General features: G+C 52.0%; 1 protein-coding gene across 10 annotated transcripts in view; it reads left to right on the top strand.

Annotated features, from left to right (window-relative positions):
• Window positions 1–27,294, top strand: part of LOC137525248 (kalirin) — a 469,346-nt gene that overhangs the window by 354,924 nt on the left and 87,128 nt on the right. The window contains exon 1 of one of the 10 annotated variants that reach the window (XM_068246269.1): window positions 24,493–24,653. The exons of the other annotated variants lie outside the window; for them this stretch is intronic. Coding sequence (XP_068102370.1) covers window positions 24,563–24,653 — 91 coding nt within the window. The 5' untranslated portion in view covers window positions 24,493–24,562. Of the gene's footprint in view, window positions 1–24,492; window positions 24,654–27,294 lie in introns of those variants that run through there. 10 annotated transcript variants of the gene reach the window in all.

Genomic DNA, 27,294 nt, shown 5'->3' with positions numbered 1-27,294 from the left:
CCAACAAGAAAATCCAAATTTTGGTTTGACGAAAATCCAATCGGTTTTTATAATCGTTTGTAATTGATTGCGCCCATCAACTGAGATTCTTTACAACCAATCCGTTCAGAATTTGTGATCGCTCAAATGATTTTTTGCTAGAAATTGGACCTTTAGTGGCCACCTTTAATCTGAGGCTAGCCACACATGATACAATAAAAAGACTAGATTTTATAACAAGCTGAATTTCTTGAATATTTCAACAATTATCTATTGTCTGTGGTGAAAAACTGCTTGATCCCTGGAAAAACACTTTATGTTGTATGATGGACTTCTTGTTTGATATCTTATACTATACCACCCATCAAACTGGTTGAATTTAAAACATTTAACGGGAACTTGAAGTGAGAGGGATATGGAGGCTGCCACATTTATTTCCTGTTAAAGGGACACTTAAAGAGACACTGACGCGAAAAATGAAAAATAGGATATAATGATTTGTAAGTGTAGTACAGGTAAGAAAAAGCATTAGGAGCAGAGACATAAGTCTAATATTATTTCCAGTACAAGAAGAGTTAAGAAACTCCAGTTGTTAACTATGCAAAAGAGCCATTGAGCTCCATGACTTTCAAAGTTGCAGAGAGCTCTGTCTTCTAAAATCACTGTATTGTTCTTTTCTTCTGCAGAGGACAGGTCAGTAGTTCACTGGCCTGCTCTGTGAAATCATTTAGAATGCTGAGTAGTGTGTAAACTGCAAATATTAGAGAATGATGCAATGTTATAAAAAACACTATAAAACCGAAAATAAAAATATGAGACACTTTTCTTTGCTACTAATGTTCTAGTAATTATCCGTACTACACAACCAATTCATTATATCATATTTTTTTTTTCGCTTCAGTGTCTCTTTAAAGAGACACTGAAGCGAACTTATTTTGCACATGTTACCTTATAATTCGCTTCAGTGCTCCCAAGTAATCCGCCGTGTCCCCGCTGCTAAACGAGGGCTGCAGAGCCCCCAAATCCCCGGGGGTCAATCCGCCTGCATTTCCAGGAAGGGGCAGAGCTTTCAGCTTCATCTCTGCCCCTCCTGATGTCAATCGCGGCGGATCACCGCCTCTTCCCGCCTCTCTCACTCTTCCTTCACAGAGAGGGGCGGGGAGAGTGAGAGGGACCGCCTCTCCCCGCCCCTCTCACTCTTCCTTCACAGAACGGGGCAGGGAGAGTGAGAGGGACCGCCTCTCCCCGCCCCTCTCACTCTTCCTTCACAGAGAGGGGCGGGGAAGAGTGAAAGGGACCGCCTCTCCCCGCCCCTCTCACTCTTCCTTCATAGAGAGGGGCGGGGAAAGGCGGCGATCCATGCGTCGATTGACGTCAGGAGGGGCAGAGCTACAGCTGGAATCTCTGCCCCTCAGCGCAGCAAAATCCATGACCTAGTTGGTCGTGGATATTTGCAGAAGGATTTGGGGGCTCTGCAGCCCTCTTTTAGCGGCGGGGACACAGCGGATTACTTGTTATGAGAGCACTGAAGCGAATCATAAGGTAACATATGCAAAATAAGTTCACTTCAGTGTCTCTTTAAGCCAGGAATAAAAAAAAACATTTTTACTTTCCTGGGGCTTCTACCAGCCTCCTGCAGCAGTCCTGTACCCTCGCATTCGCTCACGGAGACTCCGGTCCCCCGCCGCCAGTTAGTTTCGTTTTGGCTGACAGGCCTGTCCACACATATTTTTCTTTGCGTTTCTGTCTGCAATAGGGTCCTGCGCCTGTGCAGGACGCTATTGAGGATGGGAACGTGAAGGATAGGCGTGGCCAGGCCTGCGCAGAAAGCCCGCCGACTCCCTGTGAAGACCTGTCAGCGAAAATTAAAGTAGCTGGCGGCGGGGGACCGGAGGCTTCGTGAGTGACTGCGAGGGGACAGGACTGCTGCAGGGGGCTGGTAGAAGCCCCAGGTGAATAAAGCAGGTTTTTTTTATTCCTGGCTTAAGTGTCCCTTTAAAACAATACCAGTTGCCTGGCTGTCCTGCTGATCTATTTGGCTGCAGTAGTGTCTGAATCACACACCGGAAACAAGCATGCAGCTAATCCAGTCTGACTTCAGTCAGAGCACCTGATCTGCTGCATGCTTGTTCAGGGGCTGTGGCCAAAAGTATTAGAGGCAGAGGATCAGCAGGACAGTCAGGCAAATAAAAAAGACAGCCTCCACATACATCTAACGTCAGGTTCCCTTTACCGAGAAGAGAGAGTTGTACAGTGTGTGGCCACCTTAGAGGCAGACTCCAGGCCTGGCAGGAGACAATGTGCTGCATCTGGAAAGCGCCGTGCAGCGTGGAGGTGCACAAATGGCCGTGTGCACAAGCCCTTCCAGTGCTGCGGAGGGATTCTAATCACTCGTCAATGCCAGGATTATAATTCCAGCTTGTATGCTGATTTCGAGCAAATTGAATGCAGCTGGGATTTAAGCCGATTAAAATTGTCTGGAAGTGTATTTGATTGGCTCGGTTCCTAGCACTGGTTATTACCTATCCATGGTGAGGGGGGGCGTCAGCAAATCATCCAGTCACACTCAGGATAACCCCTTCCTGGCCGGTCATGTGACAGGTGTTGTATATTCTATTCTCGGAGTGACCAATCAGAATGCTTTCTCTGGGAACTCACTCCTGTCCCCTCAGTGCAGTGGCAGCTCTATCACTTCTGTGAGGAGATGAGGAAACCTTTGTTTATGGGAATCAATGAAGTGTTCATTATCTCTGTCAGTCACCAGGGGGCGCCGTCTCCCCATACACTGATCGTAATGTGTTTCTCTTGCCTTGATGGTGTAAAATGGACATTTCTGTGTTTTCACTGTGATTCTTTCATGTATGTGTATCTGAAGCTCTCTAATAAGAGCGGAGTGCTGATCAACAGTATGTACAGTATAAGCTGTTACTCTGTGCCTGTACTGATTGTAACCTAGCTGCAGTGTGTGCTGATCTCTGCTACCTCCAGTATGTACAGTATAAGCTGTTGCCCTGTGTCTGTACTGATAGTAAACTAGCTGCAGTGTGTGCTGATCTCTGCTGCCTCCAGTATGTACAGTATAAGCTGTTACTCTGTGCCTGTACTGATAGTAACTAGCTGCAGTGTGTGCTGATCTCTGCTGCCTCCAGTATGTACAGTATAAGCTGTTGCCCTGTGTCTGTACTGATAGTAAACTAGCTGCAGTGTGTGCTGATCTCTGCTGCCTCCAGTATGTACAGTATAAGCTGTTACTCTGTGCCTGTACTGATAGTAAACTAGCTGCAGTGTGTGCTGATCTCTGCTACCTCCAGTATGTACAGTATAAGCTGTTGCCCTGTGCCTGTACTGATAGTAAACTAGCTGCAGTGTGTGCTGATCTCTGCTACCTCCAGTATGTACAGTATAAGCTTTTGCCCTGTGTCTGTACTGATAGTAAACTAGCTGCAGTGTGTGCTGATCTCTGCTGCCTCCAGTATGTACAGTATAAGCTGTTACTCTGTGCCTGTACTGATAGTAAACTAGCTGCAGTGTGTGCTGATCTCTGCTACCTCCAGTATGTACAGTATAAGCTGTTGCCCTGTGCCTGTACTGATAGTAAACTAGCTGCAGTGTGTGCTGATCTCTGCTGCCTCCAGTATGTACAGTATAAGCTGTTACTCTGTGCCTGTACTGATAGTAAACTAGCTGCAGTGTGTGCTGATCTCTGCTACCTCCAGTATGTACAGTATAAGCTGTTACTCTGTGCCTGTACTGATAGTAAACTAGCTGCAGTGTGTGCTGATCTCTGCTACCTCCAGTATGTACAGTATAAGCTGTTGCCCTGTGTCTGTACTTATAGTAAACTAGCTGCAGTGTGTGCTGATCTCTGCTGCCTCCAGTATGTACAGTATAAGCTGTTACTCTGTGCCCGTACTGATAGTAAACTAGCTGCAGTGTGTGCTGATCTCTGCTGCCTCCAGTATGTACAGTATAAGCTGTTACTCTGTGCCTGTACTGATAGTAACTAGCTGCAGTGTGTGCTGATCTCTGCTGCCTCCAGTATGTACAGTATAAGCTGTTACTCTGTGCCCGTACTGATAGTAAACTAGCTGCAGTGTGTGCTGATCTCTGCCACCTCCAGTATGTACAGTATAAGCTGTTACTCTGTGCCTGTACTGATAGTAAACTAGCTGCAGTGTGTGCTGATCTCTGCCACCTCCAGTATGTACAGTATAAGCTGTTACTCTGTGCCTGTACTGATAGTAAACTAGCTGTAGTGTGTGCTGATCTCTGCTGCCTCCAGTATGTACAGTATAAGGTGTTACTCTGTGCCTGTACTGATAGTAAACTAGCTGCAGTGTGTGCTGATCTCTGCTGCCTCCAGTATGTACAGTATAAGCTGTTACTCTGTGCCCGTACTGATAGTAAACTAGCTGCAGTGTGTGCTGAGCTCTGCTGCCTCCAGTATGTACAGTATAAGGGGTTACTCTGTGCCTGTACTGATAGTAAACTAGCTGCAGCGTGTGCTGATCTCTGCTACCCCCAATATGTACAGTATAAGCTGTTGCTCCCTGTGCCTGTACTGATAGTAAACTAGCTGCAGTGTGTGCTGAGCTCTGCTGCCTCCAGTATGTACAGTTACTCTGTGCCTGTATTGATAGTAAACTAGCTGCATTGTGTGCTAATCTCTGCTACCTCCAGTATGTACAGTATAAGCTGTTACTCTCTGTGCCTGTACTGATAGTAAACTAGCTGCAGCGTGTGCTGATCTCTGCTACCTCCAGTATGAACAGTATAAGCTGTTACCCTGTGTCTGTACTGATAGTAAACTAGCTGCAGTGTGGGCTGATCTCTGCTACTCCCAGTATGTACAGTATAAGCTGTTACTCTGTGCCTGTACTGATAGTAAAGTAGCTGCAGTGTGTGCTTATGATATCTCTGCTACCTCCTGTATGTGCAGTATAAGCTGTTACTCTGTGCCTGTACTGATATTAAAGTAGCTGCAGCGTGTGCTGATCTTTGCTACCTCCAGTATGTACAGTATAAGCTGTTACTCTGTGCCTGTACTGATAGTAAAGTAGCTGCATTGTGTGCTAATCTCTGCTACCTCCAGTATGTACAGTATAAGCTGTTACTCTCTGTGCCTGTACTGATAGTAAACTAGCTGCAGCGTGTGCTGATCTCTGCTACCTCCAGTATGTACAGTATAAGCTGTTACCCTGTGTCTGTACTGACAGTAAACTAGCTGCAGCGTGTGCTGATCTCTGCTACCTCCAGTATGTACAGTATAAGCTGTTACCCTGTGTCTGTACTGATAGTAAACTAGCTGCAGTGTGGGCTGATCTCTGCTACTCCCAGTATGTACAGTATAAGCTGTTACTCTGTGCCTGTACTGATAGTAAAGTAGCTGCAGTGTGTGCTTATGATATCTCTGCTACCTCCTGTATGTGCAGTATAAGCTGTTACTCTGTGCCTGTACTGATATTAAAGTAGCTGCAGTGTGTGCTGATCTTTGCTACCTCCAGTATGTACAGTATAAGCTGTTACTCTGTGCCTGTACTGATAGTAAACTAGCTGCAGCGTGTGCTGACCTCTGCTACCTCCAGTATGTACAGTATAAGCTGTTACCCTTTGTCTGTACTGATAGTAAACTAGCTGCAGTGCAGACACAGGTACCCAACACAAGCTGGGTTCAGGCAGGACACAGGGATCTGATGCATTGTAAATAAAAATCCCCAGATATCTTTGATGAATGAGCTTGGCATGCTGGGGCATGTAGTCCCATCACAGCAGGTTTCCTGTGCTGTATATAAATCGCCAATCTCTGTGCAGTGACATATTCTCTGCAGGAAGCTGATCTCTCTGGTCTGTCTGATGACCAGGAAGTGACCCCCAGGTGCTGGCTGTTATCTCTCCTGACTTCCTGCGGACGTGCGCATCCTCCTATCCGGCCCCACAGGGAGCGTGGAACACTAGGCCGGTGCCTGTGGATGGATGATTCCTCAGCGTTGTGTGATGGATCTGTCTCTCCCAGCAGTGCGTGGCGGAGATCTGTCAGCGCAGATGTTACAGGAGGGTGCGTTTCTCTCCTCGTCCATCAGCGCTCTCTCCTCTATCTACCAGAGATTCCAGGCTGGGGTCACACTCTGCTGCTCCGCTGGCTTCAGTGGTGTCTTTTCTGGCATGCAGATCCGGTGCTCTCACTGAAGTGTGACTGGATTAGCTGCATGCTTGTTTCAGGTGTGTGATTCAGTCACTACTGCAGCCAAAGAGATCAGTAGGGCTGCCAGGGAATTAGTATTGTTTAACAGGAAACAAATATCGCAGCCTCCATATCTCTCTCTTCAGCTGTCCTTTAAAGAGACTCTGTAGTATAAAAAAAAGATCCCCTGGATTCTATCCAGGCTTCTCCCATCCTCCTGTGTCCTATGGTTCTCTCTTTCTGCCCCTAGGAATTCACAGCCGACAATTTGTCAGGCTGTGCAATATTTACCTTTCCGGCTCCAGAGCAGGCGCAGTATTGGCTCTCAGCACAGAGAATAGGCGGACATAGACGATCTCCGTTGGGTCCGCTCTACTGTGCAGGCGCAGGAGACTTGTGCCTGTGCAGTAGAGCGGCCCGACAGCGATCGGCTATTTCCGCCCATCTCCGAGCGGAGAGCCGATACTGCGCCTGCGCTAGAGCTGGGAAGGTAAATATTTACATCCCCGCTGTTCGGAGGAGCACAGCGAGACCACCATGGGACACAGGAGGACGGGGGAAGCCTCGATAGGATCCGGAGGCTTCTCCCACCTGAGGTGAGTACCCCCCCAGAGGAATTTAATGTTACAGATCCTCTTTAAAGAGGAACTGTTGCAAAAATCTTGAAATTTAAACCACATACAAATAAGAAGTATGTTTCTTCCAGAGTAAAATGAGCCATAAGTTACTTTTCTCCTATGTTGCTGTCACTTACAGTAGGTAGTAGAAATCTGACATTACCGACAGAATTTGGGCTAGTCCATCTCTCCATAGGGGATTCTCAGCATGGCCTTTATTCTTTATAAAGACATTCCCTGAAAATGATTAATACAAAGATGCTGGCCAGCTTCCCTGCTCGCTGCACACTATTTTGGCAGTTGGATGGAGCAACTGCCATTCACTAAGTGCTTTTAAAAATAAAGAAAACCCTGAGAATCCCCCTATGAGAAGATGGGCTAGTCCAAAATCTGTCGGTAATGGATTTGTACATCTTATTGTAAGTGACAGGAACATAGGAGAAAAGTAATTTATGGCTCATTTTACTCTAAGAGAAATGCACTTCTTATTTGTATGTGTTTTAAATGCTAAGATTTTCGTGACAATTCCTCCTTAAAGGAAAACTTAAGTCAAATAAAAAAAATGACATTTACTCACCTGGGGCATCCCTCAGCACCCCGAAGCTGGATGGTGCCCTCGCAGCCCCGCTCCGATCGTCCTGTCCCCGCCGGCGGCTACTTCCGGTTCGGCGACAGCCGCCGACAGGCTGGGAACGCGGCTGATTTTCCGCGTTCCCAGCCGCTGCTATCACCCTCTATGCTGCTATAGCGTATATATAGACGCTATAGCAGCATAGAGGGTGATAGCAGCGGCTGGGAACGCGGAAAATCAGCCGCGTTCCCAGCCTGTCGGCGGCTGTCGCCGAACCGGAAGTAGCCGCCGGCGGGGACAGGACGATCGGAGCGGGGCTGCGAGGGCACCATCCAGCTTCGGGGTGCTGAGGGATGCCCCAGGTGAGTAAATGTCATTTTTTTTTTTTGACTTAAGTTTTCCTTTAAGGACAAGAGCCTTTTTTCATATCATTAATTCCTAATCATTGTGATTAGCTCATAGTGATCATTTGCTCCAGGGAGGCAATGAAAAAGTCTCCTGACCGATGTACGGAACTCACACCAGGCTTAGGCAGCCCCAAGTACGGCGTAGGTTTAACATGCGGCGGGCCCGAACCAGTTAAAGAAAACCTGAACTGAAAATTAAAAGTCAAAATAAATATACACAAGTCATACTTACCTTCCATGTAGTCTACTCCTCAGTGTCTTTCTCCTGTCCCACGTCCTGTTTGTTCACTGTGATCAAGGGAATTCTCCGTCCTCCATTTTGAAAATGGCCATTACCCCATAACAGCTTTCTGGTCGGCACACAGTTACACTGTAACATCGCCCACTTGAGCCATAGGGAAACATGGACATTACCGGGCACATTAGTTGTCCACTCAGCTATAACTGACAGCAACTGATATATAACTGACAGCAACTGATATATTTCAGTTCTGACAAAATGTTGTCAGAACTGGAAGGGATTATTGTCAGAAGAAAATGGTGAGCTTCTGAGAGGAACTGATGGCAAGGTAACTATTAAATCTTCATTTGAAGTTACCTCATGTTTATTTTAAATAATTTTACTCAGTACAGGTTCTCTTTAAGGCAAGTACACACCATCCAATTTTACTTCAGATTGTATTTCAGATCAATAAAAAGATTGATATTCAGATCTGACATTGATCAAATATAGACAATAGCTGGCATATAACATGTACGTGTTTTTTTTTTTCTTTAAATTCCGATGAGAGTAATTTTTCCAAATGGATATTGATCTAAAATAGATTAAAAGAACGCACACATGGAATGATCGTTGGTATTTCCATAGATCATTTCCAGCATGTCCAAATCTGCTTCCAATCGAGAAATGGATCAATTAAAGGGCTTCAGATCCGTCGCAGGCAATCGGTAGGCTGTATAGTTTTTTTTTTTTTTTTTTTGCCTGATCCGATCTTCAGATCTGAAGTATAATTGCATGGTGTGTGTCGGCCTTCAGTGAACCAGCATCGTTTGTCACACACAGGTGGGGATGTCACAGCTCTCCTCTCTGGGAAATCCACCATTTCACATATTTTAGCGAAAAGACTTAATTTTTTTTTTTCCCAAATACACATTTTTGGAAAATGATTACTTTTAGCTAAACAAGCTTTTGAGAAGATAAAGTAATTATTTTTATTATTATTATTATTATTGATTTATAAAGCACCAACATTTTCTGTGGCACTGATTATTATTATTTAGTATTTTTGTAGCACCAACATCTTCGGTAGCGCTCTACAGAGTATATTGTCTTGTCACTAACTGTCCCTCAGAGGGGCTCACAATCTGATCCTATCATAGTCCTATGTCTATGTATGTATCATGTAGTGTGTGTATCGTAGTCTGGGGCCAATTAAGGGGGAAACCAATTAACTTATCTGTATGTTTTGGCATGTGAATGGAATCTGGAGTACCCGGAGGAAACCCATGCACCCCCGGCTCTCTGCCGTTGTCCCCCATACCCCCGGGTCTCTGCTGTTGTCCCCCATTCCCCCGGCCCTCTGCCGCTGTCCCCCGTACCCCCAGCTCTCTGCTGTTGTCCCCCGTACACCCGGCTCTCTGCCGTTGTCCCCCGTACCCCCCGGTCTCTGCTGTTGTCCCCAGTACACCCGGCTCTCTGCCGTCGTCCCCTGTACCCGCCGGTCTCTGCTGTTGTCCCCCGTACCCCCGGCTCTCCGCTGTTGTCCCCCGTACCCCTCCATCCCTTCTCTTTATTGCAGAGATGTTTTTGTAGTGGACACGCACACTCGCCGCTCGGAAATATTTTCCGTGTTTTTCTTTCTAGGCGAAGCGTCCGCATTTGTCGCCGTATCTCACCTGGCTTCCCCTCCAGACGCTCAGGAAATAAAGGATATTCATTGGTTGTTTTTCTTGTTGTTTGCACCAGACAGTGATGATGTCACAGTGACATCACAGGGATAGGAAGTTCGGCCGAGGAGATAACAAAACACTGCGGCCGGCCGTCAGGAAAATATTTCCCTTCTGATATTTTTGTGTGGAGCCTGGATGGAGTGGAAAGGAGATAAGTAATGCAAACATCGTCCCTAAACCTGCGCCTCACGCTGCCCGTCGCCTAGCAACGCAGCTGTGTCCGCCCGACCATCAGCCATGCCCCTGTCACCCAGCAACGCCGCTGTGTCCGCCTGACCAACCATCAGCCATGCCCCTGTCACCTAGCAACGCAGCTGTGTCCGCCCGACCATCAGCCATGCCCCTGTCACCCAGCAACGCCGCTGTGTCCGCTCCACCAACCATCAGCTATACTCAGCCCACACTGAACAAAGCAACAGAGTTCAACATCAGCCGGGCATAAGGCCTGATTCATGGACCAAATATGCTTCCTACTGCAACACAGCTCACTTCCTCTCCTCCCTGGATTCAGCTGGTGGGCGGAGCAAACTAGCAACTCTGCATTACAAAAGGAAATGTGTCTACATAAAGCATTGTGTAGCTAAAAGTAAGTAGGTGTGGCCAGTGTTCAGACCTCGGCCCTAGGTTCTTAAAGCGTTAAACCTGTCTGGATAGGTGCACAGCTACCCAAAGGGATTTTTCTGGTTGCATGCTTGTTCCAGGTGTAACTCTGCTGGCTGCATGCTTGTTCCAGGTGTAACTCTGCTGGCTGCATGCTTGTTCCAGGTGTAACTCTGCTGGCTGCATGCTTGTTCCAGGTGTAACTCTGCTGGCTGCATGCTTGTTTCAGGTGTGACTCCACTGGCTGCATGCTTGTTTCAGGTGTGACTCTGCTGGCTGCATGCTTGTTCCAGGTGTGGCTCTGCTGGCTGCATGCTTGTTCCAGGTGTAACTCTGCTGGCTGCATGCTTGCTCCAGGTGTGACTCTGCTGGCTGCGTGCTTGTTCCAGGTGTGACTCTGCTGGCTGCGTGCTTGTTCCAGGTGTGGCTCTGCTGGCTGCATGCTTGTTCCAGGTGTGGCTCTGCTGGCTGCATGCTTGTTCCAGGTGTAACTCTGCTGGCTGCGTGCTTGTTTCAGGTGTGACTCCACTGGCTGCATGCTTGTTCCAGGTGTAACTCTGCTGGCTGCATGCTTGTTCCAGGTGTAACTCTGCTGGCTGCATGCTTGTTCCAGGTGTAACTCTGCTGGCTGCATGCTTGTTCCAGGTGTAACTCTGCTGGCTGCATGCTTGTTTCAGGTGTGACTCCACTGGCTGCATGCTTGTTTCAGGTGTGACTCCACTGGCTGCATGCTTGTTCCAGGTGTGGCTCAGCTGGCTGCATGCTTGTTCCAGGTGTGACTGCTGGCTGCATGCTTGTTCCACGTGTGACTCCGCTGGTTGCATGCTTGTTCCTGGTGTGACTCTGCTGGCTGCGTGCTTGTTCCAGGTGTGACTGCTGGCTGCGTGCTTGTTCCAGGTGTGACTCCGCTGGCTGCATGCTTGTTCCAGGTGTGACTCCGCTGGCTGCATGCTTGTTCCAGGTGTGACTCTGCTGGCTGCATGCTTGTTCCAGGTGTGACTGCTGGCTGCATGCTAGTTCCAGGTGTGACTCTGCTGGCTGCATGCTAGTTCCAGGTGTGACTCCGCTGGCTGCAGGCTAGTTCCAGGTGTGACTCCGCTGGCTACAGGCTAGTTCCAGGTGTGACTCCGCTGGCTGCATGCTTGTTCCAGGTGTGACTCTGCTGGCTGCAGGCTAGTTCCAGGTGTGACACCGCTGGCTGCAGGCTTGTTCCAGGTGTGAGTCTGCTCGCTGCATGCTTGTTCCAGGTGTGACTCTGCTGGCTGTGTGCTTGTTCCAGGTGTGACTCTGCTGGCTGCATGCTTGTTCCAGGTGTGGCTCTGCTGGCTGCATGCTTGCTCCAGGTGTGATCTCTGCTGGCTGCGTGCTTGTTCCAGGTGAGACTCTGCTGGCTGCGTGCTTGTTCCAGGTGTGACTCTGCTGGCTGCGTGCTTGTTCCAGGTGTGACTGCTGGCTGCGTGCTTGTTCCAGGTGTGACTCTGCTGGCTGCATGCTTGCTCCAGGTGTGACTCTGCTGGCTGCGTGCTTGTTCCTCTTGTGGCTCCACTGGCTGCGTGCTTGTTCCAGGTGTGACTCTGCTGGCTGCATGCTTGTTCCAGGTGTGACTCTGCTTGCTGCGTGCTTGCTCCAGATGTGACCTCTGCTGGCTGCGTGCTTGTTCCAGGTGTGACTCTGCTGGCTGCGTGCTTGTTCCAGGTGTGACTGCTGGCTGTTTGCTTGTTCCAGGTGTGACTCTGCTGGCTGCGTGCCTGTTCCAGGTGTGACTCTGCTGGCTGCGTGCTTGTTCCAGGTGTGACTCTGCTGGCTGCGTGCTTGCTCCAGGTGTGACTCTGCTGGCTGCGTGCTTGCTCCAGGTGTGATCTCTGCTGGCTGCGTGCTTGTTCCAGGTGTGACTCTGCTGGCTGCGTGCTTGTTGCTCTTGTGGCTCCACTGGCTGCGTGCTTGTTCCAGATGTGACCTCTGCTGGCTGCGTGCTTGTTCCAGGTGTGACTCTGCTGGCTGCGTGCTTGTTCCAGGTGTGACTGCTGGCTGTTTGCTTGTTCCAGGTGTGACTCTGCTGGCTGCGTGCCTGTTCCAGGTGTGACTCTGCTGGCTGCGTGCTTGTTCCAGGTGTGACTCTGCTGGCTGCGTGCTTGCTCCAGGTGTGATCTCTGCTGGCTGCGTGCTTGTTCCAGGTGTGACTCTGCTGGCTGCGTGCTTGTTCCAGGTGTGACTCTGCTGGCTGCGTGCTTGTTCCAGGTGTGACTCTGCTGGCTGCGTGCTTGTTCCAGGTGTGACTCTGCTGGCTGCATGCTTGTTCCAGGTGTGACTCTGCTGGCTGCATGCTTGTTCCAGGTGTGACTCTGCTGGCTGCATGCTTGTTCCAGGTGTGACTCTGCTGGCTGCATGCTTGTTCCAGGTGTGACTCTACTGACTGCATGCTTGTTCCAGTTGTGACCCCACTGGCTGTATGCTTGTTCCAGGTGTGACTGCTGGCTGTTTGCTTGTTCCAGGTGTGACTCTGCTGGCTGCATGCTTGTTCCAGGCGTGACTCTGCTGGCTGCATGCTTGTTCCAGGTGTGACTGCTGGCTGCATGCTTGCTCCAGGTGTGACTCTGCTGGCTGCATGCTTGTTCCAGGTGTGACTCTGCTGGCTGCATGCTTGTTCCAGGTGTGACTCTGCTGGCTGCATGCTTGTTCCAGGTGTGACTGCTGGCTGCATGCTTGTTCCAGGTGTGACTCTGCTGGCTGCATGCTTGTTCCAGGTGTGACTCTGCTGGCTACATGCTTGCTCCAGGTGTGACTCTGCTGGCTGCGTGCTTGCTCCAGGTGTGACTCTGCTGGCTGCGTGCTTGTTCCAGGTGTGACTCCGCTGGCTGTGTGCTTGTTCCAGGTGTGACCCCGCTGGCTGCATGCTTGCTCCAGATGTGACCTCTGCTGGCTGTTTGCTTGTTCCAGGTGTGACTCTGCTGGCTGCATGCTTGTTCCAGGTGTGACTCTGCTGGCTGCGTGCTTGTTCCAGGTGTGGCTCAGCTGGCTGCATGCTTGTTCCAGGTGTGACTGCTGGCTGCATGCTTGTTCCACGTGTGACTCCGCTGGTTGCATGCTTGTTCCTGGTGTGACTCTGCTGGCTGCGTGCTTGTTCCAGGTGTGACTGCTGGCTGCGTGCTTGTTCCAGGTGTGACTCCGCTGGCTGCATGCTTGTTCCAGGTGTGACTCCGCTGGCTGCATGCTTGTTCCAGGTGTGACTCTGCTGGCTGCATGCTTGTTCCAGGTGTGACTCTGCTGGCTGCATGCTAGTTCCAGGTGTGACTCTGCTGGCTGCATGCTAGTTCCAGGTGTGACTCCGCTGGCTGCAGGCTAGTTCCAGGTGTGACTCCGCTGGCTGCAGGCTAGTTCCAGGTGTGACTCCGCTGGCTGCATGCTTGTTCCAGGTGTGACTCTGCTGGCTGCAGGCTAGTTCCAGGTGTGACACCGCTGGCTGCAGGCTTGTTCCAGGTGTGAGTCTGCTCGCTGCATGCTTGTTCCAGGTGTGACTCTGCTGGCTGTGTGCTTGTTCCAGGTGTGACTCTGCTGGCTGCATGCTTGTTCCAGGTGTGGCTCTGCTGGCTGCATGCTTGCTCCAGGTGTGATCTCTGCTGGCTGCGTGCTTGTTCCAGGTGAGACTCTGCTGGCTGCGTGCTTGTTCCAGGTGTGACTCTGCTGGCTGCGTGCTTGTTCCAGGTGTGACTGCTGGCTGCGTGCTTGTTCCAGGTGTGACTCTGCTGGCTGCATGCTTGCTCCATCTGTGACTCTGCTGGCTGCGTGCTTGTTCCTCTTGTGGCTCCACTGGCTGCGTGCTTGTTCCAGGTGTGACTCTGCTGGCTGCATGCTTGTTCCAGGTGTGACTCTGCTTGCTGCGTGCTTGCTCCAGATGTGACCTCTGCTGGCTGCGTGCTTGTTCCAGGTGTGACTCTGCTGGCTGCGTGCTTGTTCCAGGTGTGACTGCTGGCTGTTTGCTTGTTCCAGGTGTGACTCTGCTGGCTGCGTGCCTGTTCCAGGTGTGACTCTGCTGGCTGCGTGCTTGTTCCAGGTGTGACTCTGCTGGCTGCGTGCTTGCTCCAGGTGTGACTCTGCTGGCTGCGTGCTTGCTCCAGGTGTGATCTCTGCTGGCTGCGTGCTTGTTCCAGGTGTGACTCTGCTGGCTGCGTGCTTGTTCCTCTTGTGGCTCCACTGGCTGCGTGCTTGTTCCAGGTGTGACTCTGCTGGCTGCATGCTTGTTCCAGGTGTGACTCTGCTTGCTGCGTGCTTGCTCCAGATGTGACCTCTGCTGGCTGCGTGCTTGTTCCAGGTGTGACTCTGCTGGCTGCGTGCTTGTTCCAGGTGTGACTGCTGGCTGTTTGCTTGTTCCAGGTGTGACTCTGCTGGCTGCGTGCCTGTTCCAGGTGTGACTCTGCTGGCTGCGTGCTTGTTCCAGGTGTGACTCTGCTGGCTGCGTGCTTGCTCCAGGTGTGATCTCTGCTGGCTGCGTGCTTGTTCCAGGTGTGACTCTGCTGGCTGCGTGCTTGTTCCAGGTGTGACTCTGCTGGCTGCGTGCTTGTTCCAGGTGTGACTCTGCTGGCTGCGTGCTTGTTCCAGGTGTGACTCTGCTGGCTGCATGCTTGTTCCAGGTGTGACTCTGCTGGCTGCATGCTTGTTCCAGGTGTGACTCTGCTGGCTGCATGCTTGTTCCAGGTGTGACTCTGCTGGCTGCATGCTTGTTCCAGGTGTGACTCTACTGACTGCATGCTTGTTCCAGTTGTGACCCCACTGGCTGTATGCTTGTTCCAGGTGTGACTGCTGGCTGTTTGCTTGTTCCAGGTGTGACTCTGCTGGCTGCATGCTTGTTCCAGGCGTGACTCTGCTGGCTGCATGCTTGTTCCAGGTGTGACTGCTGGCTGCATGCTTGCTCCAGGTGTGACTCTGCTGGCTGCATGCTTGTTCCAGGTGTGACTCTGCTGGCTGCATGCTTGTTCCAGGTGTGACTCTGCTGGCTGCATGCTTGTTCCAGGTGTGACTGCTGGCTGCATGCTTGTTCCAGGTGTGACTCTGCTGGCTGCATGCTTGTTCCAGGTGTGACTCTGCTGGCTACATGCTTGCTCCAGGTGTGACTCTGCTGGCTGCGTGCTTGCTCCAGGTGTGACTCTGCTGGCTGCGTGCTTGTTCCAGGTGTGACTCCGCTGGCTGTGTGCTTGTTCCAGGTGTGACCCCGCTGGCTGCATGCTTGCTCCAGATGTGACCTCTGCTGGCTGTTTGCTTGTTCCAGGTGTGACTCTGCTGGCTGCATGCTTGTTCCAGGTGTGACTCTGCTGGCTGCGTGCTTGTTCCAGGTGTGACTCTGCTGGCTGCATGCTTGTTCCAGGTGTGACTCTGCTGGCTGCATGCTTGTTCCAGGTGTGACTCTGCTGGCTGCGTGCTTGCTCCAGATGTGACCTCTGCTGGCTGCGTGCTTGTTCCAGGTGTGACTCTGCTGGCTGCATGCTTGTTCCAGGTGTGACTCTGCTGGCTGCATGCTTGTTCCAGGTGTGACTCTGCTGGCTGCATGCTTGTTCCAGGTGTGACTCTACTGACTGCATGCTTGTTCCAGTTGTGACCCCACTGGCTGTATGCTTGTTCCAGGTGTGACTGCTGGCTGTTTGCTTGTTCCAGGTGTGACTCTGCTGGCTGCATGCTTGTTCCAGGCGTGACTCTGCTGGCTGCATGCTTGTTCCAGGTGTGACTGCTGGCTGCATGCTTGCTCCAGGTGTGACTCTGCTGGCTGCATGCTTGTTCCAGGTGTGACTCTGCTGGCTGCATGCTTGTTCCAGGTGTGACTGCTGGCTGCATGCTTGTTCCAGGTGTGACTCTGCTGGCTGCATGCTTGTTCCAGGTGTGACTCTGCTGGCTACGTGCTTGCTCCAGGTGTGACTCTGCTGGCTGCATGCTTGTTCCAGGTGTGACTCTGCTGGCTGCATGCTTGTTCCAGGTGTGATCTCTGCTGGCTGCGTGCTTGCTCCAGGTGTGACTCTGCTGGCTGCGTGCTTGCTCCAGGTGTGACTCTGCTGGCTGCGTGCTTGTTCCAGGTGTGACTCCGCTGGCTGCATGCTTGTTCCAGGTGTGACTCCGCTGGCTGCGTGCTTGTTCCAGGTGTGACTCTGCTGGCTGCATGCTTGCTCCAGATGTGACCTCTGCTGGCTGCGTGCTTGTTCCAGATGTGACTCCGCTGGCTGCGTGCTTGCTCCGGGTGTGACTCTGCTGGCTGCGTGCTTGTTCCAGGTGTGACTCTGCTGGCTGCATGCTTGTTCCAGGTGTGACTCTGCTGGCTGCGTGCTTGTTCCAGGTGTGACTCTGCTGGCTGCGTGCTTGTTCCAGGTGTGACTCCGCTGGCTGCCTGCTTGTTCCAGGTGGGACTCTGCTGGCTGCGTGCTTGTTCCAGGTGGGACTCTGCTGGCTGCGTGCTTGTTCCAGGTGTGACTCTGCTGGCTGCGTGCTTGTTCCAGGTGTGACTCCGCTGGCTGCATGCTTGTTCCAGGTGGGACTCTGCTGGCTGCGTGCTTGTTCCAGGTGTGACTCTGCTGGCTGCGTGCTTGTTCCAGGTGTGACTCCGCTGGCTGCATGCTTGTTCCAGGTGGGACTCTGCTGGCTGCGTGCTTGTTCCAGGTGGGACTGCTGGCTGTTTGCTTGTTCCAGATGTCAGGATCCCGCTCTTTATCTGACCAGTGTCCCTCTTTCTAGTGTCACTCATGGGATCAGTAGCTTGTCATAGTTGTGCAAGTGATGCATAAATCCCCTCCTTTCAGTTTTAAATGGAATTAGTGCACAAGAGAATCTAATAATCCTAATTAGCTAATGATTTCTGCACAAGACCTTGACTAATCTTCAGCCAGGCATCTGTATTCTCACTATGCAATCTTGTTTGATAACGTTTTTTTCTTGGGACAAGGTGAGAATGTAGAAGAAGAAATTACTGTTTCCTTAATGGGTTGGTGTGTTGCCCCGGGCAGTTGCCAGTGTTGCCAATGTAGCAGATCCAGTCCTCCATATGGTCCAGCAGTGAGTGTGTTGCTATATGAGGCATGGTGGTGGAGGGGTTAATGGGCAGGGATCTCTCCTCTGTCGGGTTGCGGAGGTCATGGTGTTTGGGAGAGGTGTGGCAGTGAAGGGGTTAATGGGTGGGGATCTCTCCTCTGTCGGGTTGCGGAGGTCATGGTGTTTGGGAGAGGCGTGGCAGTGAAGGGGTTAATGGGTGGGGATCTCTCCTGTTGGGTTGCGGGGGTCATGGTGTTTGGGAGAGGCGTGGCAGTGAAGGGGTTAATGGGCGGGGATCTCTCCTCTGTCGGGTTGCGGAGGTCATGGTGTTTGGGAGAGGTGTGGCAGTGAAGGGGTTAATGGGTGGGGATCTCTCCTCTGTCGGGTTGCGGAGGTCATGGTGTTTGGCAGTGAAGGGGTTAATGGGTGGGGATCTCTCCTCTGTCGGGTTGCGGAGGTCATGGTGTTTGGGAGAGGCGTGGCAGTGAAGGGGTTAATGGGCGGGGATCTCTCTCCTCTGTCGGGTTGCGGAGGTCATGGTGTTTGGGAGAGGTCTGGTAGTGAAGGGGTTATTGGGCGGGGATCTCTCTCCTCTGTCGGGTTGCGGAGGTCATGGTGTTTGGGAGAGGTCTGGCAGTGAAGGGGTTAATGGGCGGGGATCTCTCTCCTCTGTCGGGTTGCGGAGGTCATGGTGTTTGGGAGAGGTCTGGTAGTGAAGGGGTTAATGGATGGGGATCTCTCTCCTCTGTCGGGTTGCGGAGGTCATGGTGTTTGGGAGAGGTCTGGCAGTGAAGGGGTTAATGGGCGGGGATCTCTCTCCTCTGTCGGGTTGCGGAGGTCATGGTGTTTGGGAGAGGTCTGGCAGTGAAGGGGTTAATGGGTGGGGATCTGTCGGGTTGCGGAGGTCATGGTGTTTGGGAGGGGCGTGGCAGTGAAGGGGTTAATGGGCGGGGATCTCTCCTCTGTCGGGTTGCGGAGGTCATGGTGTTTGGGAGAGGTCTGGTAGTGAAGGGGTTAATGGGCGGGGATCTCTCTCCTCTGTCGGGTTGCGGAGGTCATGGTGTTTGGGAGAGGTCTGGCAGTGAAGGGGTTAATGGGCGGGGATCTCTCCTCTGTGTGGTTGCGGAGGTCATGGTGTTTGGGAGAGGCGTGGCAGTGAAGGGGTTAATGGGCGGGGATCTCTCCTGTTGGGTTGCGGGGGTCATGGTGTTTGGGAGAGGCGTGGCAGTGAAGGGGTTAATGGGCGGGGATCTCTCCTCTGTCGGGTTGCGGAGGTCATGGTGTTTAGGAGAGGTCTAGTAGTGAAGGGGTTAATGGGCGGGGATCTCTCTCCTCTGTCGGGTTGCGGAGGGGTTGCGGAGGTCATGGTGTTTGGGAGAGGCGTGGCAGTGAAGGGGTTAATGGGCGGGGATCTCTCTCCTCTGTCGGGTTGCGGAGGTCATGGTGTTTGGGAGAGGTCTGGCAGTGAAGGGGTTAATGGGCGGGGATCTCTCTCCTCTGTCGGGTTGCGGAGGTCATGGTGTTTGGGAGAGGTCTGGCAGTGAAGGGGTTAATGGGCGGGGATCTCTCCTCTGTGTGGTTGCGGAGGTCATGGTGTTTGGGAGAGGTGTGGCAGTGAAGGGGTTAATGGGCGGGGATCTCTCCTCTGTCGGTTTGCGGGGGTCATGGTGTTTGGGAGAGGTCTGGTAGTGAAGGGGTTAATGGGCGGGGATCTCTCTCCTCTGTCGGGTTGCGGAGGTCATGGTGTTTAGGAGAGGTGTGGTAGTGAAGGGGTTAATGGGCGGGGATCTCTCTCCTCTGTCGGGTTGCGGAGGTCATGGTGTTTGGGAGAGGCGTGGCAGTGAAGGGGTTAATGGGCGGGACCTCTCTCCTGTTGGGTTGCGGAGGTCATGGTGTTTGGGAGAGGCGTGGCAGTGAAGGGGTTAATGGGCGGAGATCTCTCTCCTCTGTCGGGGTGCGGAGGTCATGGTGTTTGGGAGAGGCGTGGCAGTGAAGGGGTTAATGGGCGGAGATCTCTCTCCTCTGTCGGGTTGCGGAGGTCATGGTGTTTGGGAGAGGCGTGGCAGTGAAGGGGTTAATGGGCGGGACCTCTCTCCTGTTGGGTTGCGGAGGTCATGGTGTTTGGGAGAGGCGTGGCAGTGAAGGGGTTAATGGGCGGGGATCTCTCCTCTGTCGGGTTGCGGAAGTCATGGTGTTTGGGAGAGGCGTGGCAGTGAAGGGGTTAATGGGCGGGGATCTCTCCTCTGTCTGGTTGCGGGGGTCATGGTGTTTGGGAGAGGCGTGGCAGTGAAGGGGTTAATGGGCGGGGATCTCTCTCCTCTGTCGGGTTGCGGAGGTCATGGTGTTTGGGAGAGGCGTGGCAGTGAAGGGGTTAATGGGCGGGGATCTCTCCTCTGTCGGGTTGCGGAGGTCATGGTGTTTGGGAGAGGCGTGGCAGTGAAGGGGTTAATGGGCGGGGATCTCTCCTCTGTCGGGTTGCGGAAGTCATGGTGTTTGGGAGAGGCGTGGCAGTGAAGGGGTTAATGGGCGGGGATCTCTCCTCTGTCTGGTTGCGGGGGTCATGGTGTTTGGGAGAGGCGTGGCAGTGAAGGGGTTAATGGGCGGGACCTCTCTCCTGTTGGGTTGCGGGGGTCATGGTGTTTGGGAGAGGCGTGGCAGTGAAGGGGTTAATGGGCGGGGATCTCTCCTCTGTCGGGTTGCGGAGGTCATGGTGTTTGGGAGAGGCGTGGCAGTGAAGGGGTTAATGGGCGGGGATCTCTCCTCTGTCGGGTTGCGGAGGTCATGGTGTTTGGGAGAGGCGTGGCAGTGAAGGGGTTAATGGGCGGGGATCTCTCCTCTGTCGGGTTGCGGAGGTCATGGTGTTTGGGAGAGGCGTGGCAGTGAAGGGGTTAATGGGCGGGGATCTCTCCTCTGTCTGGTTGCGGGGGTCATGGTGTTTGGGAGAGGCGTGGCAGTGAAGGGGTTAATGGGCGGGGATCTCTCTCCTCTGTCGGGTTGCGGAGGTCATGGTGTTTGGGAGAGGCGTGGCAGTGAAGGGGTTAATGGGCGGGGATCTCTCCTCTGTCGGGTTGCGGAGGTCATGGTGTTTGGGAGAGGCGTGGCAGTGAAGGGGTTAATGGGCGGGGATCTCTCCTCTGTCGGGTTGCGGAGGTCATGGTGTTTGGGAGAGGCGTGGCAGTGAAGGGGTTAATGGGCGGGGATCTCTTCTCTGTCGGGTTGCGGAGGTCATGGTTTTTGGGAGAGGCGTGGCAGTGAAGGGGTTAATGGGCGGGGATCTCTCCTCTGTCGGGTTGCGGAGGTCATGGTGTTTGGGAGAGGCGTGGCAGTGAAGGGGTTAATGGGCGGGGATCTCTCTCCTCTGTCGGGTTGCGGAGGTCATGGTGTTTGGGAGAGGTCTGGTAGTGAAGGGGTTAATGGATGGGGATCTCTCTCCTCTGTCGGGTTGCGGAGGTCATGGTGTTTGGGAGAGGTCTGGCAGTGAAGGGGTTAATGGGCGGGGATCTCTCTCCTCTGTCGGGTTGCGGAGGTCATGGTGTTTGGGAGAGGTCTGGCAGTGAAGGGGTTAATGGGTGGGGATCTCTTCTCTGTCGGGTTGCGGAGGTCATGGTGTTTGGGAGAGGCGTGGCAGTGAAGGGGTTAATGGGCGGGGATCTCTTCTCTGTCGGGTTGCGGAGGTCATGGTGTTTGGGAGAGGCGTGGCAGTGAAGGGGTTAATGGGCGGGGATCTCTCTCCTCTGTCGGGTTGCGGAGGTCATGGTGTTTGGGAGAGGCGTGGCAGTGAAGGGGTTAATGGGCGGGGATCTCTCCTCTGTCGGGTTGCGGAGGTCATGGTGTTTGGGAGAGGCGTGGCAGTGAAGGGGTTAATGGGCGGGGATCTCTTCTCTGTCGGGTTGCGGAGGTCATGGTTTTTGGGAGAGGCGTGGCAGTGAAGGGGTTAATGGGCGGGGATCTCTCCTCTGTCGGGTTGCGGAGGTCATGGTGTTTGGGAGAGGCGTGGCAGTGAAGGGGTTAATGGGCGGGGATCTCTCCTCTGTCGGGTTGCGGAGGTCATGGTGTTTGGGAGAGGCGTGGCAGTGAAGGGGTTAATGGGCGGGGATCTCTCCTCTGTCGGGTTGCGGAGGTCATGGTGTTTGGGAGAGGCGTGGCAGTGAAGGGGTTAATGGGCGGGGATCTCTCTCCTCTGTCGGGTTGCGGAGGTCATGGTGTTTGGGAGAGGCGTGGCAGTGAAGGGGTTAATGGGCGGGGATCTCTCCTCTGTCGGGTTGCGGAGGTCATGGTGTTTGGGAGAGGCGTGGCAGTGAAGGGGTTAATGGGCGGGGATCTCTCCTCTGTCGGGTTGCGGAGGTCATGGTGTTTGGGAGAGGCGTGGCAGTGAAGGGGTTAATGGGCGGGGATCTCTCCTCTGTCGGGTTGCGGAGGTCATGGTGTTTGGGAGAGGCGTGGCAGTGAAGGGGTTAATGGGCGGGGATCTCTTCTCTGTCGGGTTGCGGAGGTCATGGTTTTTGGGAGAGGCGTGGCAGTGAAGGGGTTAATGGGCGGGGATCTCTCCTCTGTCGGGTTGCGGAGGTCATGGTGTTTGGGAGAGGCGTGGCAGTGAAGGGGTTAATGGGCGGGGATCTCTCTCCTCTGTCGGGTTGCGGAGGTCATGGTGTTTGGGAGAGGCGTGGCAGTGAAGGGGTTAATGGGCGGGGATCTCTCCTCTGTCGGGTTGCGGAGGTCATGGTGTTTGGGAGAGGCGTGGCAGTGAAGGGGTTAATGGGCGGGGATCTCTCCTCTGTCGGGTTGCGGAGGTCATGGTGTTTGGGAGAGGCGTGGCAGTGAAGGGGTTAATGGGCGGGGATCTCTCCTCTGTCGGGTTGCGGAGGTCATGGTGTTTGGGAGAGGCGTGGCAGTGAAGGGGTTAATGGGCGGGGATCTCTCCTCTGTCGGGTTGCGGAGGTCATGGTGTTTGGGAGAGGCGTGGCAGTGAAGGGGTTAATGGGCGGGGATCTCTTCTCTGTCGGGTTGCGGAGGTCATGGTTTTTGGGAGAGGCGTGGCAGTGAAGGGGTTAATGGGCGGGGATCTCTCCTCTGTCGGGTTGCGGAGGTCATGGTGTTTGGGAGAGGCGTGGCAGTGAAGGGGTTAATGGGCGGGGATCTCTCTCCTCTGTCGGGTTGCGGAGGTCATGGTGTTTGGGAGAGGCGTGGTAGTGAAGGGGTTAATGAGTGGGATCTCTCCTCTGTCGGGTTGCGGAGGTCATGGCGTTTGGGATAACACGGCCTCTATTGTCTGCTGAGCTGATTGAGGAGAGGAGCCTCTGAGCTTCATGCAGGGAATCCTATCGCCAGTGTGGCTGTGCAGGCCGGCTAGCCTCCTGGACCCCCTCATTGCCAGGAGGGGGGGGGGGGGAATTCTGTACCCATGGGGTAATCTGCAGCAGGAGAGGACTGCTCTACCTATAATAAGCTCAGGAATTTACTGTTTAGCACAGTCTATTATGTACCATTTATATTTTTGTATTTCTGGTGCCCGTAATAACATAATATTTTCCTTAGATGCGATCATATGATTATTTTTATGATAGAATTGTACTGAAAAACGCACAGTATGTGGAGAAGATTTCCGTGAAACGATTCTATGGTCGATTGGAATGCAGAAGTTTGTTGATCGGAATGTTGGAATTTAAGATCATATCTGAAGAGAGAAAATGCCCTAATCGACCAGTTTTTGAGCATGATCGATCATTACCTTTTTAAATACTATTAATTCTCCAGATCTGATCGAATGATCGCGTTTGAGGAAAATATTGTACCGTTACGGGACACCTTTACTTGAGACCACTATTCTGTAAAAATCTGCAATTAGCGTCCTGGATAACAGTAATGGAACTTCTAGACATTTAAAAAAAAAAAACCTGAAGTTAAAGGAATATGGAGGCTGCCATATTTATTTCCTTTTAAACAATACCGGTTGCCTGGCAGCCCTGCTGGTCTATCTGGCTGCAGTAGTGTCTGAATAACACACCAGAAACAAGCATGCAGCTAATCTTGTCAGACTTCAATCAGAAACACCTGATCTGCTGCATGCTTGTTCAGGGGCTATGGCTGAAAGTATTAGAGGCAGAGGATCAGCAGGACAGCCAGGCAACTGGTACTGCTTAAAAGGAAATATATATGGCAGCCTCCATATTCCCTTTGCTTCTACTGCCTTTTAAGCACACCTGATTGCACCAATAAACACTATATTGTTTATGAAGTTTGTACACACGCTTGCTAACTGGTGCACATAACACCATGTATGAATCGTTGGGCTGGCAGTTATGGGAATGAGCACGGTACAGGCACGCTGTTCAGCTATAGCTTAGCAGCGAGTAGTGTTTAGCAGGAAGGGGAGGAGGGACGATCGTTGTCGCAGGAGAGGGCGGCTTCTGGTGGGTTGTGTAAATGAGTGGATTAATTAGTGGAAGGCCTGGAACCCACTGCAAATCGCTAACGTTTTTAATGAGCGTTTTGTTAGCGATTTCATGACTGGCGGTTTTGGGAGCGTTTTTAAAAAGTGTAAGCTTTTTGCCAGCGATTGTGTAGCAATTTGCGATTTTAATCCTGATTCATCCTTTTAATTAATATTAATTTTTTTTGTGTGTGTGCAGTAATGTAAAACCGCACACGAATTGCTGTGTGTAGGTTTTGATGAGCGATTACGCCAGCGTTTATATACTTTTCATTGCAGAAACGCTAACGCAAAATGATAACGCTCAAAAACGCTGCATTTCCTGCGTTTGCGATTTTGCAAGCGGTTTGAATCGCTCCCTAAACGCTCAAAAAAAAAATCGCTCCAGTGGGTTCTAGCCCCAATATTGGTTATATTTCTCCGGCACCCAACTACTGCAGCATGTGCCAACAAAACACCTCCGACAGCCCTCGCTTAACCCCTTCCTGACATTGTGACCTTGTTTGAGTTACTATTAGCCTGTCAGGAAGGGGTTAAGCGCAGGCTGTCGGCGGTGTCTTGCTGGAGCCATTGCCGAGGGTGGTGGATGGGCCAGAATGCAGAAACCTGTGTGCTCTGCCCCCCCCCCTGGGTTGCCTTGTTTGCTAAATATTGCCCTGTTTGTGTCAGTCAGGCTGCTACATTGTATCGGGCAGAAGCTGGCCCCGCCCCCTCCAGCCAGCAGGGTGTCCCCTGTGCTCTCAGTATGCTCTCCCTGCACTGCTGTGTGCACTGGTGCCCCGGGCTCTTCCCAGCTCCGCCAGTCATGAGAGGGCTCCGGGGATGATGAAGAGTGGCAGCCCCTCTGACCCTCCTGTCTGCTCCCTGGGGTGGCTGTACGCCCGCTGCTGCTGCTGTTGCCGGCTGGGCAGAGGTAAGTGGACGCTCTCTGTCACCCTCTGTCACTCAGCTCTCTCTCAGTACAGGAGTTCAGAGCCTCTGGGCAGAGATCCGGGGGGGTCACACAATCATCCCACACACTCCTCAATTACTACATAAACCCCTCATTCTCTCTCCGGCTGGCAGGCTGAGGTCTGTAATGATTATTATCGATGTATGAAGCACCAGCGTATTCCGTGGCGATGTACAGAGTGAGGACAGATCATGGAGTACCCAGTCATACACACAGTGTGTTGCCACATGCTTTACATTATAAGAAACATATGTACAGGAAGCTGGGAGCGTTCTCCAACACATGATCCGGGGCAAATACGCACGGTCCATATACGGGGGGGGGGGGCACAGCAATCCGCCAAGCGCTGACATATAACAGAGCGCAGTACAATGACCCCGGGGGAACCCACAGCAATCCACCAAGCACTGACATATGACAGAGCGCAGTATGGTAACCGTGGGGACACGCTGGCACTGTGGGAGCGCGGTATGTCTGCCCGGGACGCAAGGCTTGCACTTCATCCTTTATTAATGAGGTACTTTCATTTCTGGAATATTTGTTTGTTTGATTGTTGTCTGTCTGCAGATCTGATGTGTGTGGGGGCAGCGCGATCCACAGGACCGTGTATAATTATTATTTATATAGCGCCAATATCTTCTGTAACGATGTACAATGTAATTATGGTTAAACGTAGCCATACACGGTGCAGGGGTAGCCTGACTATCGGAAGCAATCGTTCACTATTGATTGGTTATTAATTAGGTACAGGTGACCAGTTTACTGCAATACAGGTTGTAACAATCGCTTCTCAGGAGAGATCGGATAGTAGATTGGTCACGATATTGGCGTAGCGCACAACCTCATCACCAGCAATCTGTGGGGCTCGTTAATACAAAGACGGCGGCCTGGAAAAGCGTCCTCGTTCTTTCAGACCGCGTCTTTTCAGCGTGAAGCCCTTATTATGTGTCAGGACACCTATGAAGCGATCAGACCTGATCAGTGCTCTATAATGCCTGCTACACACCATGCAATTTCCCGTCAGATGAGTTGGATTGATTTTTCTGGCAGGTCCGATTTGATATCTTGTCGTATTTCCAATCAATTCTATATAAAATCGATAAAAAAAAAATCGATCAAATCTGACCTATCGGAAATGATCTATTCGACCCGTCTGTCTGTCAGGAAATTGCATGGTGCGTACCGGGCATAAGGGTCTGTAGCGTACGTCTCCCCCATATAGGGATCCTCCGGGATGATGCAGATTGGTGGAGGTAGTTAGTCGCTGCCTGCGGTATCGAGGATGAGCCAACGACCTGCGAGCGTACCAGTGACGCTGTGTACACACTGCCAGACACAGTCATGTGAAACGGCCAAACGCTCGTTAACCTATAGAATCACTAAACTATGCAGCATGGAGGTGAATTAGGTCTGTGATTTATAAATTGTTCATAGCTCTATACACACCGCTGACTATAAGCGATTATCTACCTAAGTTATCAAGAATGTCGGTCATTCAGAATGCCCGCACCCCGTCCAGGATCGTTCATTTTTGCTTTGCAAATTCACACGATATCTGCACAATGAGTCGTTCATCGTTCATTTCAAGCGATTTTTCCTTCCTGCATGTACAAAGCTGTATAATGTCTGTACACATCTTCAGTTTTGGTTGGACATCGATTGGCCAATGTTACCACCTTCATGCAGTATGAGGGCAGACAGAGTGTGACTACTATGGGCAGATTGTGTAGGTAAACCTCATAAAACATGGAGGTGGTAACATTGGCCAATCAAAATTGTATATGTGTGAGTGTCCTTAGCAATTGGGGCTTCTAATCGCCAAGTTACAGGTTGTACCTGATCACCAGAGTGCAAATCCTCATCGCACTCTTATCAATGTGGAGACAGGAAACTCAGAATATCAAGAGGAAAACAAAAACAAAGAATTTTCCTCAATGATACAATCTTACCACTTCTCTGTAATATGAGGGACTGTCTGAAGTATCCATTCAAAATATATTCACTCAGTTTACTCTTCTACTATATGTACAGGTGGAAAACCGCAGCGCAGAGCGGTAACCCCGAGCGACACTTGTGGTGGAAAACCGCAGCGCAGAGCGGTAACCCCGAGCGACACTTGTGGTGGAAAACCACAGCGCAGAACGGTAACCCCGAGCGACACTTGTGGTGGAAAACCGCAGTGCGGTAACCCCGAGCGACACTCGTGGTAGCCGCTGGGAGGTCCACGCAAAGCATAGCGTGCAGTGAGCGCTCCCAATCACCTCCCAGGCGATCCAGACGCTGGCAGCTATTCCTCTTCCTGTGCACGGAAGCTCTGCATCCCTCTGGTGAGATTGCCGACTGTAGTCATGACGACAGCTGTCAATCTCACTATAGAGTTACAGCTCCACCTGGAGGACGGAGGGAGAACTGCAGCGCTGGATCCCAGGAAGGAGAGTAAGGGCCCTTTGATCCGCTGCGTTTGGCATGTGTATGCGTTAGTACGCGTTGGTACGCATTTTTCCCCCCCAAATGTAATAGAAAACATATCCCAACACGTTGCCATCCACAAAAAAAACATTACAGTACTCTTTTTTTTTTTGCGGATGCCAGCGTGTGGAAT

Source organism: Hyperolius riggenbachi, chromosome 7 (assembly GCF_040937935.1).
Source record: "Hyperolius riggenbachi isolate aHypRig1 chromosome 7, aHypRig1.pri, whole genome shotgun sequence".
Taxonomy (NCBI): Eukaryota; Metazoa; Chordata; class Amphibia; order Anura; family Hyperoliidae; genus Hyperolius; species Hyperolius riggenbachi.
The sequence above is the reverse complement of the archived record's forward strand: the minus strand, read 5'-3'. Positions and strand labels throughout refer to the sequence as shown.